Source organism: Amaranthus tricolor, chromosome 8 (assembly GCF_026212465.1).
Source record: "Amaranthus tricolor cultivar Red isolate AtriRed21 chromosome 8, ASM2621246v1, whole genome shotgun sequence".
NCBI lineage: Eukaryota > Viridiplantae > Streptophyta > Magnoliopsida > Caryophyllales > Amaranthaceae > Amaranthus > Amaranthus tricolor.
The window spans coordinates 16736844-16757014 of NC_080054.1; the positions used below are offsets into that span (position 1 = coordinate 16736844).

Sequence of the window (20171 nt, forward strand, 5' to 3'; positions counted from 1 at the left end):
TAATGGCATTTTTAAGAGACAAAGCGGTAGTATCACCCACATGTAGAATGCCTAAAAAGCGTTCCACTACCGATCCATTTTCTCTATTAACAAACCGCAAAACAAGAGCTAGTTGTTCTTTTTGAGACACATCACTTGATTCATCGGCCAAAATAGAAAAGTAACCATCACCAACCTCTTCTATTATGCGCTTAGTAGTCTCTTTTGCACAACAAGTGATAATGTCTTTTTGAATTTTGGGAGATGTTAATTGACAATTTTTGGGTGCATTTTGGAAAGTATATTTTCCTATTTCCTCAAGCTTCCCCCCCAACCACTTCAAAAGCTCAAAAAAGTTACCTCTACTATATGACTCCTCACTTTCATCATGTCCCCGGAATGCCAAACCTTGGCCCAAAAGAAATCTCAAACAAGTTAAGGATGCATTCAAACGAATATGATATTCGTTCATTTGAACCTCACTCGCATTATCAAATACAAATTCAATTGATGTCTTCTTTGCATCTCTTAGATTCACATATTTCTCATAAGCAATATTATGAGCACTTTTAATTCCTCCAACATGCTTCTCAAGCCTATCAGGTTTACTCCACGCTCTAAACCCTCCGACAACAAATGCATCACCCCCCTTGTTAATTTCAACATCCCTCTTGAACAAATAACAAACAAAACAAAATGCGGCATCCATTTCAACACTATATTCAAGCCAATCCCAATTTTTGAACCAATTCAAACTAAAACGGCGTAACCTACCGGAGATATCTCTTTGAGGGAAATCATGTGTTTTTGGTTGGCAAGGTTTTTTGAGAATATATGCTCTCCTAACCGGATTTCTTTCATTAGGGGGATAATCCATTATGTTTTTCCTCAATCCCGGGTCATGAGGAAGAAGTTCAACATCATACACCCATTCATCATCCAATGGTTCATCACAACTACTTGAACCACCTACTTCCATATTAACATCTTCACTTGGAGGGGAACTTAAAGGAGGACTTAGAGGGGAACTTAAAGGAGAAGATTCATTGCCTTCGTTAGATGTTTGTTGGGATTTCATTCTTTTAAACAATAATTCACGAAGATCGGGTTGTCTTCCCTTTACTTTTGACTTTTTCGAACAAGGTGAACTTGAATTACTTGACATTTCCTAATTAAATTAAAAATATGACTCATAATTCAATAATCTCACTTACCAAATGCAATAATCTCATAATTCCAATGCAAAAATCAGTTTATAAACCCACATCAAATTTTATAATTCCAATGCAATAATCTCACTTACCAAAAATCAGTTCATAAGAGAATAATCAACAACAAATTAAAAATCACCACCATTGCTACTTATTTCTCCTCTCTTATAATCAACCACTATTGTCACTTGTTTCTTCTATATGCTCCCTCCACAACACCAACAACCACCACCATAGGTGCAAAGTGCAACCACCATCAACGCACACAACCATGATTGATCCTAACGAACATTAAAAAATAACAATCGTTTGATCAAATTTCTCATGGAGACAATTCCCATACATGACTTCTATTCTTTCTTCTTACTCTTTCACACTCCATCAAACATTTTCCTTGTAGCCACCAGCCCTAACCCTTCCATACCAAATATAGTTCTCGAATACCACGAGGGTTTCATTACTCGAGCCAAGAAGTAATACAAGGTCACTTTAACGGACACCATACACCATGGTGTAGGATGTATACGTAATAGTAGACAATGGATTGAGCTTGTGGGAGATTCAGGGGCTTTGGTTCTTTGGCCTTTTTTGTGAGATTATTGTTGGGAAGTTGAGAGTTAGTGGACATTATCCTTCAACCACAATGGAAGTGTGTTTCCTTATTTCTTGCCATCATAACACATGCAAGAACCATGGGTATCCCATCATAAAACCACTTCATATATCAGTTCAACCATGCAAACGACATTACAAAAAATACACCTAATAAAATCACCCATCACCTTATTTATCATCAGAAAAAGCATTTAGGTGGCAGATGCTGATCTCGCGTGTAATACATGTAATTATCATCGTGCATATGATGACTATTTTACCGATACCCAAGGCACTCCCGCTGCCTTTCATCGCATCAACCTTGTTCAAGCTGGTCTCACCGTCATCTCAGGGTTACTCAAGCTCAAATACAAGGTTGACCTTATTGCCAGTTCTTCCATCAGCAAAAGGAGAAGTGTATATCCAGCATCAACACCAAACTCAACCGGAAAACTTAGTGAGGGAAGATGATTATGGGTATTGGAATCCAGTTCCTTACTATAACGGACATGCTGGTCCAATTCCACATGATGAAGTAGCCAACTAAACCTTCATGATCAATTTCTAGAATTTTCAGTAGGTTCATATGTTATGTAAGTGAGTATATAATATACATAAGAGTTTTCAGTTCTACAGCAATATAATTGTTTCACAAAAACACAAGCATAGAGTTTTGATTCAAGTAATCAGCAACTTCCTGAACTATTTTGTGCTGATTTCAGCTTAAGCACGTCGGCTGAAAGATGGTTCACATTTCTTGCTCAGAATGAGGAAAACATAAGATCTATAAGTACTAGTAGTGTAAGAAAGAAAATTACAATACAAACTAACAAAATTTGAGATATTAGTTCGCAACTCCAACACTTATCACCAGGAGGGTAAGTGTATATCACAGCTTCTATGCGCTCATCTAAATACATGAGGTAGTAAAGGCACTGCAGGTCTTAAAAATTTGATTGAGGATGTCAATCTTACCTGAAGAACGTCATTACGCCTAGTATTAGATAATCACTTACTATTAGGGTTTTAATTGTTGTAGCAATCAGTAGAATGTAAAGAGTTGTATCAAAATTATAGAATATAAGATACGATTCATAAAGTGGCATAGATGAATGAAGTGAAACATCACATTATGATAGCAATGATCTGCAAGCATCAATGCAACATTTAAAATTGGTACATAATTACACGGACTTGATTCAGATTTCCATAAAGGTTGATTTATCGCTCAACAAAGACATTCAAGAATCAAGTCTGTAATTTAACATAATTCAATCAATTAACATTTCAGGAAAATACTTATCCTGCTGCAGTAGAAGTTTATACAGTAGAGTGGAACAAAACGAACCATAGCTTGAACGACAACACCACTCAATGAATCAATACAACCAGAAGAATAAAGGTGGGTAATTCTTAATGATTTAGGATAAGAGGACAACAGATCTACATATTGCTCCAAATTACACTCCTCTAATCCCGAAATAATAAGAGTAGCAACAACGTCTAATTTCCTCTTATTAAAAAGTTCAAATGATTTCACCCAGATGTCATGTATCATCTCCATCCTATCACTAAATCTTTTAATTAGAAAAAGGGTATGATTCTTAAACAACTTATTTCAAGACAAAGTATTATCAACTTTTAAAATGAAAATAATCAACCTATCAGAACTCAGAAGAACATGTTTTTGACTTAATGTAAACTCTTTTGTTAATAACCTTGAAAATCAAGTTGATTGCAGTAGTAGAAGATGAAGAAAGGTAATCCTGACAAAAAATGGCAGAACAGACCTATATGATATGGAATGATGATGGGCCGGAAACAGCAGCCACTTTCTGAGCACGTTTAGCTTCATTGCGATAGATCTCCTTCATTTCTTTCTTCAGACGTCTGGCTTCTCGCCTTTCCTCCTTTACAGCAGCCTGTTTATAAACATAATTTGTTTAGTCCTCTAATTGGAAACTTGACTCTTTTTCTTAGCATGCATCATGATACAACGATATTCAAATAACTGTATGAATAGAATCCTCAACCTAGGTTCAGTGATATTAAACTATTAAATGATTCTTCCACAAAAAGGAGAATACCTTCCGTTCTTTTTTCTCTTCCTTAGACTCCTGACCATGTGATTTTCTTTCTGGCTGTTCGATTTTGGCTATTGCTTTCACCTTCTCTTTAGGTACCTTCTTTCCATTTGGCAAATAATCCATAGGAAGCCTCTCCCTTCCTCCAAGAGATATGATGTTGTCACTACTGTTTTTCAGAGCCCCTGAGATTGTCTCGGCCAATCTCTTCTTTCTAGATGTTCCTGGAGCTCCAATTCTTCCTGGGTGATTGTCGAGATTCGAGTATGTAGATACAATGGTCTCACAGTCCCAAATTTCTGACTCATCGCTACTTTCTTCCACAATCACCACTTCTTTATCAACACCATCCTCTTCCTCATATTTCTCTGCATATTCCACACAACGGCGAAGTATTTCAGCTGGAGCTTTGTAGTTTCCATCAAGCTCTAAATCATCTTTATCATGACCCTTTAAAGCAATATTGAGTTTTTCTGCAAGCGACATCACATCTTCTTCAGCTACATAATCATCAAATTCATCGCTATCTGACCCATACTCTTGACGCTCAAGCTGCCATGAATACACAAGGATGTTGATTATTTATTGAAATGAAGGATGTTGATATTAGCTATTTATAGTCTGGCTTAGGTCTCACATGATACAAATTCTCTGCGAAACCTTTTTGAGGATTCATCAGAAAGCTTTGTAAAATAATGAGAACTCAACACACTTGTACTATGACTAAGTATAGTCACATACCTGAGAAAGTCATACTAATATAGCAGAAGCTCTACAGAGAAAACCTTACCATATCAAACTGTTCGTCCAACAGACGTTGACATCTTGACTTTTCATCAACACTTCCGACCATCTCCACCATGGAATTGCTCATTACTTGATGTGAGTCAACAGCATCATATTCATTTGGCACCTCTTTCTGGGTATTCTCGACCGAAGATATACTTTTGTCTTCATCTACGTCTCCCATTTCACCCGCACAATTTGCCAGAAGAACAAAATCCTCCTCCAAGTTTTCAACATCTGAACCAAACTCTGAATTACTTTCTTCAAGTATTTGGGCAATTTCAGGATCTAAAGCTTTATGCACTCTCACATTCACAGTGGACTCTGCAACATTGTACAGTGTTTCAGGATTTGTATCTTCACCAACTTCACGCACCCTCACCCTGGAAGCATCATATGCCTGAGATTTATAGAAATCCCCACCAAAATTAGTACTCCTCCACTAACGGTACGTTTGGTACATTTGGTTATTCGTATCAAATTATGAAAATGATAATGAAGATGCAATATAATATAGCCAAAAAATACTTGACAGAGTTTATAATCAAACTTCTCCTATTCTAATTATTGTTTTTCTCCACAAAATGCATTTATCATTCATTATCATAGGTGATAATGGAAAATCATGAAAAAAAAACATGTGTGAGGATGAGAGCTACAATGACAATAAATATTATTTTGCAAACTAAAACTCAATCTCACTACCATCATTTGTTACCAAAAACCAAACTATCCGTTAAGGAGTTTCTCCAAACGAGCATCACCACTCCATTATGGCGGTGAATGGGGTAAATGGGATAGGACAAAATACAAATGTGAAAATGGGATAATGGAGAGATAAAATATCTAGATTAGAATGTGAGCATGCGTTGGTCCATGTTCCAAAAAGAAACTAGCAAATTCAGTAATAGAACGAATGAAATACTGAATTCCTGGATAACACATTAATATTCTAATATGTCTACTTTAGTGCAAGTTTACAAGACCAGATTATTAACTAGAACAAAAATTTCCTGGCTAACAGTTGAGAGTAAAAAGAATTTCAATTCATCCATAAATAATTGTCAAGTATTCTAATGCTGCATTATTAAGAATACGACCATCTGAACCAATTTCCCAACATAACCGATTATACTAGCTAAATGAAAACACACTCTCCCAATCACTCATTCCTACAATTCCACTAGCATCATCAAAAGAAATTCAATCACAAACCATTAGTCCATTACAAGTTCAAAAGAAGTAGATTTTCCCCAAATATTCGAGAACAGTCATACACATAGCTATATATCTTCATAACTAACGCATTGTGCAAAGCATATAATTAAGGAGACAACAAAAAAGAAGTATGACCTTAATATCATGAGTAAGCTGTTGAAGATCAGCCTTAGGATTATGGAAATACGCTGAACCGCCACCAGTATTCCGAATCTCCCTCAAATGAGTTAGGTAATTATAACCATCATCTGGGAATCCAAGCTCCAATATCTCTCTTCTAACTTTATCAGGCAAAGGTGTTGAGCCACTATAATCCTCATAAACTCCATCTTCAGGAGCATCAGCATAAATTGAATCATCAAGGTCCTCATCTAACCCATTAATCGAAACCGGATTATTATCAACACGAACAAATACCCTATCATTTTCTGGATCTTCATTGTACACAGGATCAGAAGTGTCCCGTGCAAGAAGCTGGAATGTTACCGAATTTTTCTTGTCTATAAACTTCTTCTTCCCCATTTGTTAAAACTATCAACAGTCCAACAAAACGCAAATTAATACAATACTAAAATTAAGAACACCCAAAAAAAGGGGAACACAGCAGTATACATGTCACATTAATCAAGTAGAAATCATATGAACATCATCTTCACACTAACAGCTTTTCCGGTCAAAAATAACATCAATGAATTTATAATCAACATTGATAAACCTAAACCTTCTGCCAACGGCAAACAATAAAAAAATTAAATTAAAGATAAATAAAAACATCTAAAAAGTGATAAATTAACAAAATTTACAAGAAGCCATAAATGATGAATTCAACACCCAATTAAAAAATTATATATATAATTTAAATACAGATAAATTTAAACTCTTTGAATTTACATACCTGGGGAAAAGGCAGTGGCCGGTGGTGAGGAAGATATGGCAGTTATCGTACTCAAGAACGACCGAGACTGTCGAATGACGGAAAAGAGACCGGTGAGGGACGGATGTCAAAGGGTAGAGAGCGACGGGCCGACGGGAAGAGGCGAATAGGTTTTTAGAGTCAGGATTGAAGAGCAACCAAGTAGGGTTTTTGATTTTAAAGTTTTTTAGTTATCAAAATAACGAATTTCCAGATCCGAATCTCAAAAACAATCTGAACCCGGTATTTTCAATTACAAATGGATTTTGGCTTGACCCGTATTATATGGGTTTAAAATTTGAGCTACTTTTGTAAGATATTGTTTTTCCGTGAAACAATTTTACGTGCCCTATGCCCCTATACATATATTAAATAGTCTATTTCGTACATATTATGAGAATTTAAACTCCATGTTTAAGGTCGTCTCACCGAAAAACGATTTGTCACAAAAATAGCTCATAATTATATTAGTTGAACTATTCAGCTCGTAAAATTTTGAGATTCAGACCCTCAAAATGAATTTGGATTCACTTATTTATATTGGGTCGGGTCCAATACCATCCCTAAAAGTTTGATATAAATATTAATAGGTGATATTTACAATTCCTAGGATTGTATATATATAAATTAACAAATTCTATTTATCATCAATAATTTTAACTTTTAAAGAGAATCTAATCTAGAAATTGAAAAACAATTAATAGTTTGTATAATTGTTTTAACATTTCAAGAAAAAATAAATAGAAAAAATAATAAAGTATGATTAAATATTTATGTTTCTAAAGCAAAAATAATATTAAAAAACATAAAAAAAAATACAAGATTATTTCTTATATGCGTATATATCATTTTCCATATTATAACATGTATGTAGATTTGTCTTGAATAAGCATAATAAAAAGGAGCAAATGTCTTTCATGTTTGCATGCTTTTCATCTTCCCTCCATGCTACAATTTTCCCTTTCGATTCCATCCTTCTTCCCCTTCTCATGGCATCAAAGCAGCTAGAGCTAAGCATTTCCAACTAGAACTAATCACAACAATAACAATTTGAATAAAACTACATGTCTAGATCTAACTTTGAACCCTAGTTCAATCTATTATCTTCATGCCTATGATACAAGTCAAAATATCATTTACATTACGTATTCCTGCAGGGATAATAGGGGTAGTTGGTGACGCCTTATCCACATCTTAAAGCACTAATCTCTTACCCACTGTTTGTTATTATTCATTGCTTTTAATTATCGATCTTTACCTCTTTACTTTTATCTTTGTTTTTAGTTATTTATACGTATTTCTATTTATTGTGTATTTTTAGTTATTTAATTAATGGTCAACGTGAGTTGTAAGTTGCAGGCTTCTGAATAGTTGCAGATTTCTCTCTCTTTAAAAATACTTTCAAGTCAAAAGACTCTTTGACCGCATTCTCCTCTATGGGTATGAGATGCCGTTTGTTTTCCCTCCTCAGACCTTGACCATGGTTTTCTATGAGTGGAATACACTGAATATGATGATGATTCTTGCACCAGATTTGTTAAGTGGAAGAGGTTAATAATAATTTCATTTAGTGGGAAGAATAATCCATATGATTCCAAGTACCTTAGAGACTATATCTTCGTCGATAGGAACCCAGACAACTCATATTCATCTCGTTGTATGGTTGTATACGAGAAACAAAAACTCGTCTAAACAACAAAAAATACATTTCTCTAACATCTAATCTTAAATTTCACATGAATTGGGCTGCCAACAACTCTACAAGTCTAAAATAGTTGGCAAACCTGTTCCTATTCCCTTCCCTACACAATCTCCATCATACAAATCCTCTATTTCCTCTTTACTATCATTGATTAGTCAATAGCATAACCCCATTCTCCAGATTGTTACCTGGTTGTTTGATGTCAAATGACTTCTTTGGAGTGCACACCACATTCTTAATGATTGAGAAATACAAATCAAATTCAGATTTCAATTTCGCGCAGCTAGCATCTATCCATTTCTCTGCTACACTTGTTGGTACACTGTCTTGGGTGTCTCTTTCGTGTTCTTCTATAGTCGGTCGAATCTCATTGTATAAGGTTTCGAGGTTAGAGCTAGCATCGTTTTTGATTTCCTACACAACATAAATAAACCGTGAGACCCAAAAAAAAAATTCACCCATAGGTTAGAATTTTTATTGGCTAATAATAGAAGCGTTTCATTTTCAATAATATGGAAATGTAGTTCAACTGAAAAGCACATATGAAACTTTTTGTTAACTTCTAGAGATGGTAAAATTCATTCCCATTAAATAGGGCAAAGATAAGCCAAGTGGTTTCTGTACTCTGGTGATTCTCAATGACAATTTAGAAGCACCTCCTCTTTGATACTTTACTGACTACTTGATGCAAAACAAATTGTACACAAGAAAAAAAAAAGAATATAAAACTATATTAGAGTCAGTGATAACAAATGGGGTAAAATGCAATGCTGAATCACCAAATCTCCCCCTCCCCTATGATTCTTTTGACATGTCTTAGGCTAAGAGACTCATTGGGGTTGCTGCACAAGGGAATATATTTTCTCATCCAAAAGCTCATTCATGTTCGAGGCTATTGATAAAGCCATTAAGGAACTCTGAAACTAATTTTATTATTATCATCATGGTTAGGAATTTTCCATGGCCCATAGGAAGGCAAAGATGAGTATAACCTTGACATTTAACCTCAACCAAATTTAGATAAACAGAGAAATACTCGGGATTGCCCTACAAAAGCCTCTTTTTGATGGGGATGATGGAGGCAGTATAATGTATCAGATATAAAAGTAACATCAGCAAATATACTGTTTAGGGGAATATTTTTTTTCAAAAATTATAATAAATAACTTGTTGAAGTATTTCACATATGATTTATTCAAACCTAGGAACTACAGCAAATGTTGTTTGTACTTCACCAAACATGTTACACAGATATGATAAGAAACCTTAATGGGACAAAGATCATGTTAAATCTTTAGCCATACAACATTAATAAGCCATAGGCAGATGCAACAAATAGAAAATCAAATATGGAATTATGGTCACACCAATCAGAATTTAGAATTCCAGTTTGTACCTCATATGTCAGAATCTCTTGTTGTGCTTCTTTTGCTTCTAAGAGTGATACAACATATTTAGCATTTAATTCCCTTTGTTCGAGATTTTTTGACTTTCCCTTGGGCAAACGTTTTAACTTTTTCTTAGGTCTAATAGAAGAAGAAACACCATTAGCTGGAACAGAAACAAGTGAATCAACATTCATCCGAGTAGAATTGATCTTATGATCAACCTCCATCATATCCTTCTCATCATAAGTGAAGTCAGCGCTTGTAGCTGTTTGCTGCGAAAGCTCATCTTCAGCAGAATCATAGAGAGGTATTTTCTCTACAGAATATCTGTAAATTAAAGATAGGTTAATGTCTAAATACAAGAAGTCACACAGTCAATTAAAAAGAAAAGCGAAAAGGAAGAAGCACAACACAAACTACTTAGAAAAATTCAGTGAAAAAAAGGTGGATCTGAGGACAGAGAAAAGACACTGGATCAAATGAATACCAATTCAAGTTCGAAAATCCAGAAATCAAAGCTAAAATTCATTTTTGGTTGAAATTTGTTTAGTACTGTAGTGTATGTTCGTGTGTACATAAAGTCACATGTTGGTTCCTAATCTAGAAAATAGAAGGAAAGAAAGGCGTAGCTCATGAAAAGGGTAAAAAGTACAACCAAGAAAAGGAAACATGACACAGATCACTGAAGAACACCTTGAAAAAACATGAGCATATTGGATTAGGTATAAATTGCAAATAAAACTAGAAAAGGAAAGTTAGAAGTTTCATATTTGACGTCTTACTAGTACATGCAATTAGATATTACCTGTCATCATCATCTTCCCACAGATACGTGTCTTCCTGTGCAATCAAGAGGAGATTGTGTAAAGAGAAAATTCCAAAACGTGCAAGCACAGCTATATATGAAAAGCTGAATTCCACACATAGGTGAAACCCATACAAAATTTGTGATGGTCTACAATGCTAAACTACACCTTTTTGTTGAGTTTTGATTACAACAAATTCGCAATGGAAGTACATTAACAAAAATCCATATATCAATGAAAAATTACATCTCCTGTCTGTATTTGTTGCATTTAACAATGACAAACGTCTTGATATTTATATCTATGAAAATAAACTACATGACACACAAGTTACTCTGAAAAAATTGTGTACAAAAATTTGATGCATATGTACTACTTATAATTTGATATTGCTACATAAATGTGAGGTGCAGCATTGATGTTATCACTCCCCCTCATCAAAGACTTCCTCTCAATGATAAACTTGATGTCAAGTCCAATATTATTTGCAACTCTTCAAATTCCACTTTGGTTAACCTACTGTTCTATCTGCGTGAGCTAAATGCAGACAAATCTCCTTTTATTCAATTGACCAATGCAACACAGAAAAAACTCATACTTCCTATTTCCGTACAAGTCAATGTAAACCTTCAAGACATTAGAGTCTAAAACTTCATACTTCCGAGTACCGACAAAGTCGAAACCAGGGGATTCTCTCAAATGAAATTAAGTAATTTGAAGATAATACTCAATATTAACTTGTGCATTATACCATGGCATTTAGGCAATATTACTCAAACTTTCAATCTTAATCGATAACAATTACTTAAATTACCTGGAAACCACGTGATTTTGCCCCAAGAAATCCAGAACAACTAGAAGCACCGCAGAGACACCGAACCTTTGCACCCCCATACCATTCAAAGTTGTAATCATAGGCCAATTCTGTCCCAGCAGAAATATCTTGCTTTGCAAATATACCAACCCGTATCTCTCCTAATACTGTCCATTTTCTTGTCTCACAATTAGGATTACTGCAAATTCAAAATAAAACAAGAGCAAAATAGTCAGAGGAGCAAGTGGAAAGCACAAGTTACAAAAGTATCTGTCGAAGTCTTACCATGAATGATTAATGAACCTGGCCAAGCTTCCCTTCCTAGTTGCATCAATTGATTCATAGGCATTGAGAGATATTATAAAAGCATCCTTAAGACCTTGAAGCAGGCAGTTTTCAGATTAATAAGCCACATTCGATCAACAACAGTAGCTGTTCAAGATATACCTTGGATAACGAACCTACCTTGGGTTTCATAAGCTTGAGCTCTTCTCTTAGCTTCTTTCCAAGAGATAACTTCACCACAATATTCAATAATGAACTGTCCAGCCTAAAGATCGAATGGAAGTCAAAAGGTGGCAAAAAGATATGGAAAATGAAACATGACATTCTTATGGCACTTCATTAACATTATAATTAAAAAAATAAAAACCAAAGTAAAACATGCCACATTTTTCAAAGAACTTTTCCCTAGATTATATTTTAAATTTTGGAAGGATTGTTGGTTAGGGGCAATATTCACCAATCACTCTTAGTTTGTATATTATTCCAAATTTATAAGTTGAAACATAATCTAGTGGGATCTTGTTAAATTCATGTCGATGTAAATTATATTAATATCAACTTTTCATTAATAGTGCTAACAAACAAATAGGACATTTCATCAAGTATATGGATTTTTATTCCTGGGATGGGGATAACAGTCAGGTTGCCTAGAGTTTAATTTTCAAGTATGATCCATTAGAGAAGAAGTTGGTGGTTGAGCTATAAGATATCCTTCAGAATTTTAGGCCCTCCTCTGGATCAAATTTGAAAATTTGGATTGATATGTGATTCATCAAAATCCTTCTCTTACGCTAATTTTTATGCAAACTTGTTCTTCATCCCCATGGATCTTTTTCATTGGCTAAGTATACTTAAAAAGCTAAGGTTCCTAGAAAGATCTTTGTGTGGTGAGTTGCCAAAGGGAGGTTAAAACATAATGGAGAAGCTTCAATTAAGGAGACCTTATAAGTTATAACACATTAAATCTTCATTGGTATATTTTATGTTTTGAGAATGGAGAAGATAATGTTCATTTATTCCTTCATTGCAAGATAACAAGAGAATAACGGCAAAGGTTGTTCAAGATTATCAGCAAAGAATAAGTTGCTTTGAGAAGGAATAGACTTTCTTTTGATTAACCGTTGTGGTACCGATGGGGAATAGTGATCTTAACAAGATGTAGGTGATTTGTTTGCCATTCTATGGTGTATATGCTTAGAGAGTAATAGTAGAAATTTGATGGTTTCAACATTTGAAGGTGTTATGGGAAAAGGTGGTTTTTTGGCGTCACTTTGGGCAAAGGCGCACGGATTATTTCATCATTGCTCCCTAAATTAATTAAATAGAAATAATTGGAATGTAATATCGTAGTTATTTTATTTGTTTTTGGAATTCCTCATCCCATTGATGTATGACTTTATTTCTTTATTAATAAAAATTTTCTTTTTCAAAAACATATGTTGCAACATTTTTCCATTATCAAATCGGAATTTTCAACATAGATCAACATTGAACGATAAACTATGCAGTTATCTCTTGAATCAAGTCAAATTTGATCAGAACTCAAGTCAAATTGCTAAGGCACATGGAAAAGAGGAATATCACAACACAATAGACATGCTGAGGTGGATATTAGAAATGCTAGACAATTTTAGAAACTATGAAAGGGAATATTGTTTTAGTAGAGCTACTAGTGCAATTTCAATTAGCCTATAGAGGAGAGAATGGAGGGAATAATCTCAAAGTTATTGTAATGAGTTTTGCACTCTTAAGAACAAGCTTCTTGAATAGCTTTAACTACCTATTTTTATTTAATACGTTGAATACCATTTCTTTTTTGGTTACTTTTATGCTCTTTTGAATCATTCAAAGCCATGACAAACCCAATGTGTTACAAATTTATAGAATGAAGTCATTCATAGAAATAAATCCTTCAAGACTTTTGCACAAAAGGTCATCTAGAAACCCCATAAAATATATTGGCAACTAAAGCACGCACCTTGCTAACACAAAGCATAAGATAAGAAATTATCATCTAATTATTTACCTTTATTTCCTCATCTGCTAGAAGACCCCATCCACGACCACTGGTTTTGAATAACTTGGTTTTCGCATATTCACATTTTTGAAATTTCTGTAAAGCACATGTATATCAAGAATTGAAAGAAAATTTTGATTTAGTTATACAATAATAATAACGACGGAACAAATGAAGCCAAAAATATCCGACACCAACATTTCATTATGCCAATGACATTAAATGACTCTCGCCCCATCCCTATCAAGGGTCGGATATACGCAGCCTTACTCTTGTTAATGATAACAAAGAGATTGTTTTCGATTGACCTTGATAGCAAACATCATCTACAATTTCACATAAATAATTAATGCACATAATTTGATGAGTCAATTTAATATAGCCTATTATAATGCAAAACCTAAGAACTATGAATTATTGGCCTCATAGACATAAACTAGGCACAGGGTCAAGAAAAATGTAGTCTTATCCCAGTAATGACAAAGATTTTATATTACAAACCCTTAATAAGTGGAAGCATTTGAGCCTAATAGTTTAATAAATTCTAAAAAACACTAGAATGCTACGAAAATGTCTAAATGTATCTAGAATGTTCTAGACTAAAACATTCTGGGAACTTAATAGTTTTGTGTAAAATGTTGTAGTAGAGTCAAAGACTTTAGTAGTATCATGTAAAAACTAATTGGGTCTATGATGTTCTAGGAGGACCTTAAACATTGAAGTATAGTCTTGTATGTACTAGACAATGCAGAAGTCTCTAGAGCATCCTAGAAAGCATATCCCTAGAATGTTGTACATAGTTCTAGATTTGTATAGAACTTTCTAGATTAGAAACATGTGGCTTAACTCCAGCCACTAGTTAAGGAGGTGTTAGGAATAAAATTTCCTAGAGCACTTAAGTATAGTTTTAATACCTTTAAGGGGTACGCCATATATAAATAATACACAAGCCTAATAAAACATTCTCATAAGCAATCAAAGCACTCTTCTTATATACTTTACAAGCTCTCTTTGTTAATCTACTAGCTTTACATTACAACCCACATCAAGTATCCAACACGTAGGGCCTAATAAGCAAACTTGGGAAGGCTTGGCTTAGCTTACGACACGAATGTGAGCCATAGAGTAAAAACAAGGTTAGTAGAGCATTGCATCGACCACATTGCAAAGGATTTCAAAATAAACAAACAGATACGCGTTGTAATGTAAAGGTGTAAAAACCCACATTTTGGATCGTACCAAAGGATATCTTAACCGATCTGTTGGCGTTACGATAATTGCATCACTTCTTTTACTGCATCACCGTTGTGTTACCGCAATTGCGACTATTATCGCATATTTACATTATGGTGTGAGCAAACAGGCTACATGTTAAGACTAGGGAAAGATTCACACGTGACATTTCGCATTCATAATAACTTCCGAAGTTCTAAATGATATTTCACAAAAAAAAAAAAAAAAACTCAAATTTAGTAAAGTACATAAGTTTTCAGTTACAATGCAGATATCATCCTTTTCTTTCCCCCTTTTGAGCTAAATTTCTTATTAATCGTCCAAATGTCAAAGTTCATAAAAAAATTACCCATCAGATAGAAAACATTGGCAAGACTACAATGATAAGATTTTTTACATAACAGTAAAAGGCATCATTCCAACTATTATTCACATCAAGCAAAGTAACTCACAAAAGATCAACTATTATGTTGCACTACATGGAAGCATGTCCAGCAGTAAGGTTAATAAAAAAAAACAGCAAAAGAAATTTGTCAAGAAAGAATGTCAAAATTCTAAAAACCAGAAATGCCAAAAAAGAATGTCACCCGCAGATCGCGAAATTCATAACAGAAATATATAAAGGTGGAAAGACAGTCATAACTAGAAAGAAATAGAGGGAGACAACTTCCTAGCCAAGGCCCTTTCTAAAACTTGGTAATGACCATCTCAATGCTAAAGTTGAAGATAGGAAAGAAAAAAGAAAATATGGGGTATAGGTTCACATGAATTGGATTAGTTAGCTCTTAAATAAAGAAATACCAAGCATATTTCAGAAACACTCAGAATTCAAGAGCCAGATTATTTTCTTTCCTTTATCGTTTTCTCCAACTCCCTTTTGTAAATGATGAGTAGTAGAATGTATTGCACAGGATCAGAACCCCATTTGAAGAGGAGGTGAATAGATACCATAACCAGAAAATGCTAAAAACAATTAAAATGAAGATGGGAAGCTCATCAAGTTACCTGATTCTTACAAACTTCCCTGCAAGGACAGTAACCAGGAGTACACTCCGTACTTGTGTATACATTTAGGCACCCATCACCACAGGCACTCTCAGGATCAGCGGGATCGTATTTGCATTCACAAATGACAATATCTTCTTCTTTCTGTCTCTTGTGCCTTGGAAATGTCATTATTGGTCAAATTGATAATCAAAATAACAAGACTAACAGCACACATACGCAAACCAACTATAACAACAATGACAAGTGACAAGGCAACGCGATAAGCAACAATAAAATCTACCACTAATGTATCGAATGAGAATCTTAAGAAGGCATTATTTGCAAAAAGGCTAGCAGCGTAGAATAAGAAAGGTTTCAAGTACCAAAGGGTACGAGACTAGTGGTCCTTAACAGTTAACACCATGACTTGAAATGGCACTTTATAGAGCTAATATGAAAATAGTGCAATAGAGTACAAAACAACTCAAAAAGGGGACAGGTAAATGTACAAGTCAATTGAGGTATTCACTTAGAAGCTTATGTGTCATGTGATGCTAAAATCTACATTAATGTAAGTCAATTATTCCACTCCATATAGCAAATGGTTGACACTTCCAGTATTTGAAAATGTGTGATCAATAACCATAGTCTATAGTTGGGTGCAGTGTGCACCTTGGTTTGTCTTGGATCAAGCACATATGCTTTTCACCCTTGTAATCTGAAACAACATTTGATTCGACACTGGGGACGGAGATGGAGGCGGAACAAGGAACACAACCCTGTTTGATTAGGGAACAATTGGGTACAAGATAAATATGTATGATAAAAACATTTAAAAATAAAAAAATAAAATTGATTTTTTTGCTTTAAAATTTTGTTTTAAAGTGGTTTTTTAGTTTTTTAGATTCTATATCCTGATTTCCTCTCTTCTTTCTTCTTTTATTTGTAACTGGAGGCCATAATACCTTTAAAAAGGGAATGCTAAACCGAGATGACACTTTGAGCAATTTTGGGTCACGTTTCAGGCGACTTGGGAAGGACATTTTAGAGGCGCAGAATGTGGCTACATACAACATTCCATATTTCTATGATTTTCAGTTTCATGCGCGTTAGGTGGTCAAGTTGGGAAGTCACTTACAAAGGCATGAGTCAACTACATCTTTTAGGATTAAAGCTTTCATATTGTTGTTGTGGAGCCACCATTATATAGAAACTTGTACAAGAATAGATTTTCTATATTGTATGACCCAAAATGTAAAATACTTTTACAAATCAGATAACTTCAATACCATCTACTCTAAAAGTTCATGTTTAGTTACAGTTGATATCTTGACTGCCAATATTAAAAATGAAATCCACATTCAAGCTACTGGAACACGATAATGAAAATCCATGTTAAACATATAAAACTCATCAAAACACCAAAGTTGAATAAGACACGACAAAATTCATCTTAGGATCAAGGAGAAAAAAAAAGACAGCCCATCTAGATAAGACCTATTTCCCTTAAATGACACTCTACAATAGTTATGACATTATTAACATTTTTTTACTTCATAAGATAAGATACAAACTAAGCTCTGATATTAGATCATTCATCCAAGTTTTCATTAAGTTTTAAAAATTAAAGCACTGTATTGTATCATATGAATTGTAAAGATTAATAGATAATAAATCTACCAAATCTATGTTACCCACATTGTAAAGTTGTAAAAAGACAGTGACTTATGTCGGTTAAAGCATATATTATGGTCTAGGGAAATATACAAGGGCATGAATTTGCATCATCTCTTAACCATGATAGCAACAAAAACTCATTTACAAACCATACTTCACAATCAAAATCCCACAAACGTGAGAAATAAACAAGTAAAGGGTCTCATCCTCACAACGTATTATAAACTCACTCCATTTCAGTTCTGAGTTTAGGTTTTCCCATATCAGTTACAGTAAGTTCAATTTGATTCTAATAAGTTTAGTTAAAAGCAAAAATTGAACGAGTAAACAGGAAATCTTACTTCCTATACGAAAATTCATTCTGATTGATGTGTATATATCTGATGTCTTTGTCAAAATGTTCATCCTACAGACAAAAAACAATAAATTCATTAACAGAGGGGACTAATCAAATTCACTGAATACACCCTATAAGTCTATACCCATGGATAACCTAAAGATAAAAGCACAAAATTGCTCCATAAACGTGACCACATCAACACTAAACAACAATGCTGGAAATAATTGACTTGAAAAACAAAAGCACAACTACAAAATTGATTAATAGGACTTTAACAAGCAATTGAAGTAACCTTAATTTATGTAGAAGTTATGACTTCTGATACCAAATTGAAATTTACAGAAGGCCAATTAGAATATACCTTATTCTGGCATTTCCTTCCCTCAAACGAAACAAAAGCATCTAATCAATTTTACGAGTTCTTATTGAATGTTCATCACTAGTCCAATACAAATTAGGGTTTACGAAAGAAAAATGAAAATATGAATTTGAATTAATCAAGAAAGTGAAGTATGCATACCTTGGGAATTTTGCTCGGGAAAATGAAACGAATAGAAGGATGAGCTTTGACGGTAGTAACAGGCTCGTTGTGGCTTAGCCGTCGCCTTTCTTCCCCGGACTCCATCATTGCTCAAGCAGTTTTACCACGTACTTCTTTGACAGGCTCCAACTAGATATTTTAAATGGTTGAATATATCTTATTCTACTTATTTCTACATTACAATGTTCATAAATTTCATCAACAAGATCCAACAAACTTAACCCAACATTGAATAATTTGTCCAATTAAATGGCTAAAACAATTATAATCAATAAATCATAAATCAATAAATTGGTCCTTTATTAATTCTCTTTGTTAGAAAAATGCAATAAAATAGATATAAAGATATAATTGAGCAAGGAGAATGTACACATAAAACTTTAGAATTAATCAATTACATAAGAATTTAAGTAGGTAAAAGTTACCAAATTAGAGCAAGATCTTCTTGTTGTTTTCCGCTTTCCTGTTTCGAATACTAAAACTGCTGGTTTTACAGGCGGCACAATCAAGGGAGTTGGAAGATGAGGTTGTTGTTCGAATGGTACAGGCCGGACAGTTGCTGCCGTACCATTCAAAGACTCCGGTGAGGAGGTAGAAGAACACAATGATAATGGTTATGCAGATTTCAGGAGAAAATGGCCGTCGATGCCTTTCTTAACCCAGGGAACGAGATGAAAGAAAGAAAAGGGAAGGAAAACAAAGGAAAGCTACTGTTCAATACTCGAATTCTCAGATGAATTTTGGGGAAAGCTGCGAAAAATCAAAGGAAGAAGGTGTTGTTGCTGGGATTCGATTTCCAGGAAGAATTAGAGAAGAGATTTGGGAGGATGAGGGAATGTCGACTTCTAGCTTCTATTTCTTGCTAAACCATGAAAGGTTTGGGAAATGAGGGGTTTGAGGAAGAAGATGAATAGTGATTTTGTAGAATACATAAAACTAATTTATTGGTAAAAATTAAATGCAATAAACAAAATAAAATTAAAATAACAAGGTAGATAGTTTTGATAAAAATAAAAATAAGTTGCGAATTACAATTTTAAAGGTTAGCATTTTTGCGAATTAAAATCTTAATTTGTATTAAGATTTACAATGTTTAGGTCATATCACAGAATTCTGACCATTTTGGTGATTAAAATTTCAGATTAAATGGTCGAAGTTTTGTGATTTGGTCTGAACTCTATAAACTTTGATAATTTAGTTCCTGTGCTTCGTAAAAAATCAATATTAAGGTTATAATTCGCAAAAATCTTTTAAAGGTTATACTTCGCAAATTATTTTAAAAATACTAATAAAAGGTATATTATATTAGTTGTCCTTGGGTCTTATAACAATTTCCTAATTCTTTCTATATTTAATCCAAATAGCTTCTATTATTAAATTAATTTTAAATTTTCTAATTCTAAAATATTAATTACTCAAATGTTAATCGATGACTTAGTTAACATTATATAGCAAAAAAATACCTAATAAACCTTAATTTTACAACTTAATTAACATTATATAGCCTAATTCTTAATGAGAAAGAACACGCGTATTATCAGAACGAACACCTTTAATAACGTCATATACTTTTTTACTATTGAATTCATAACAAGA

The 20171-nt window shown here is 33.9% G+C and overlaps 3 protein-coding genes across 5 annotated transcripts in view; all 3 read right to left on the bottom strand.

The window, feature by feature from the left end:
• The window catches only part of LOC130821598 (uncharacterized), a 4564-nt gene extending 2746 nt beyond the window's left edge, over positions 1-1818 (bottom strand). The window contains exons 1-3 of the mRNA XM_057687387.1: positions 1696-1818; positions 827-1147; positions 1-649 (exon numbers count right to left, since the gene is read on the bottom strand). The exon at positions 1-649 is cut by the window's left edge and continues 494 nt beyond it. Of these exons, the coding sequence (XP_057543370.1) occupies positions 1-649; positions 827-1147; positions 1696-1818 (1093 nt within the window). The remainder of the gene's footprint in view (positions 650-826; positions 1148-1695) is intronic.
• Positions 1819-2373: 555 nt separating this feature from the next.
• On the bottom strand, positions 2374-7016 carry LOC130820735 (uncharacterized). Of its 2 annotated transcripts, XM_057686234.1 has the most exons (6): positions 6768-7016; positions 6008-6403; positions 4659-5054; positions 3872-4420; positions 3575-3706; positions 2374-2759 (listed from the first exon to the last, which is right to left on the bottom strand). In XM_057686234.1, exons 2-5 carry the CDS (start codon positions 6392-6394, stop codon positions 3575-3577), a joined length of 1464 nt encoding a protein of 487 aa, XP_057542217.1. In that variant the 5' UTR covers positions 6395-6403; positions 6768-7016; the 3' UTR covers positions 2374-2759. The 2 variants fall into 2 exon arrangements, with proteins under 2 accessions (XP_057542217.1, XP_057542216.1); XM_057686233.1 differs by having other exon boundaries at positions 2374-3706.
• A 969-nt stretch (positions 7017-7985) lies between these two features.
• On the bottom strand, positions 7986-19500 carry LOC130820727 (histone-lysine N-methyltransferase ASHH1). Of its 2 annotated transcripts, none has more exons than XM_057686220.1 (11): positions 19001-19500; positions 18555-18704; positions 18036-18100; positions 16036-16192; positions 13807-13893; positions 11961-12045; positions 11781-11874; positions 11496-11694; positions 10681-10715; positions 9884-10202; positions 7986-8901 (listed from the first exon to the last, which is right to left on the bottom strand). In XM_057686220.1, the coding sequence occupies exons 2-11, from the start codon at positions 18660-18662 to the stop codon at positions 8632-8634; spliced, it is 1419 nt and encodes a 472-aa protein (XP_057542203.1). In that variant the 5' UTR covers positions 18663-18704; positions 19001-19500; the 3' UTR covers positions 7986-8631. The 2 variants fall into 2 exon arrangements, with proteins under 2 accessions (XP_057542203.1, XP_057542202.1); XM_057686219.1 differs by having other exon boundaries at positions 18555-18747.
• Between the last annotated feature and the right edge of the window lie 671 nt (positions 19501-20171).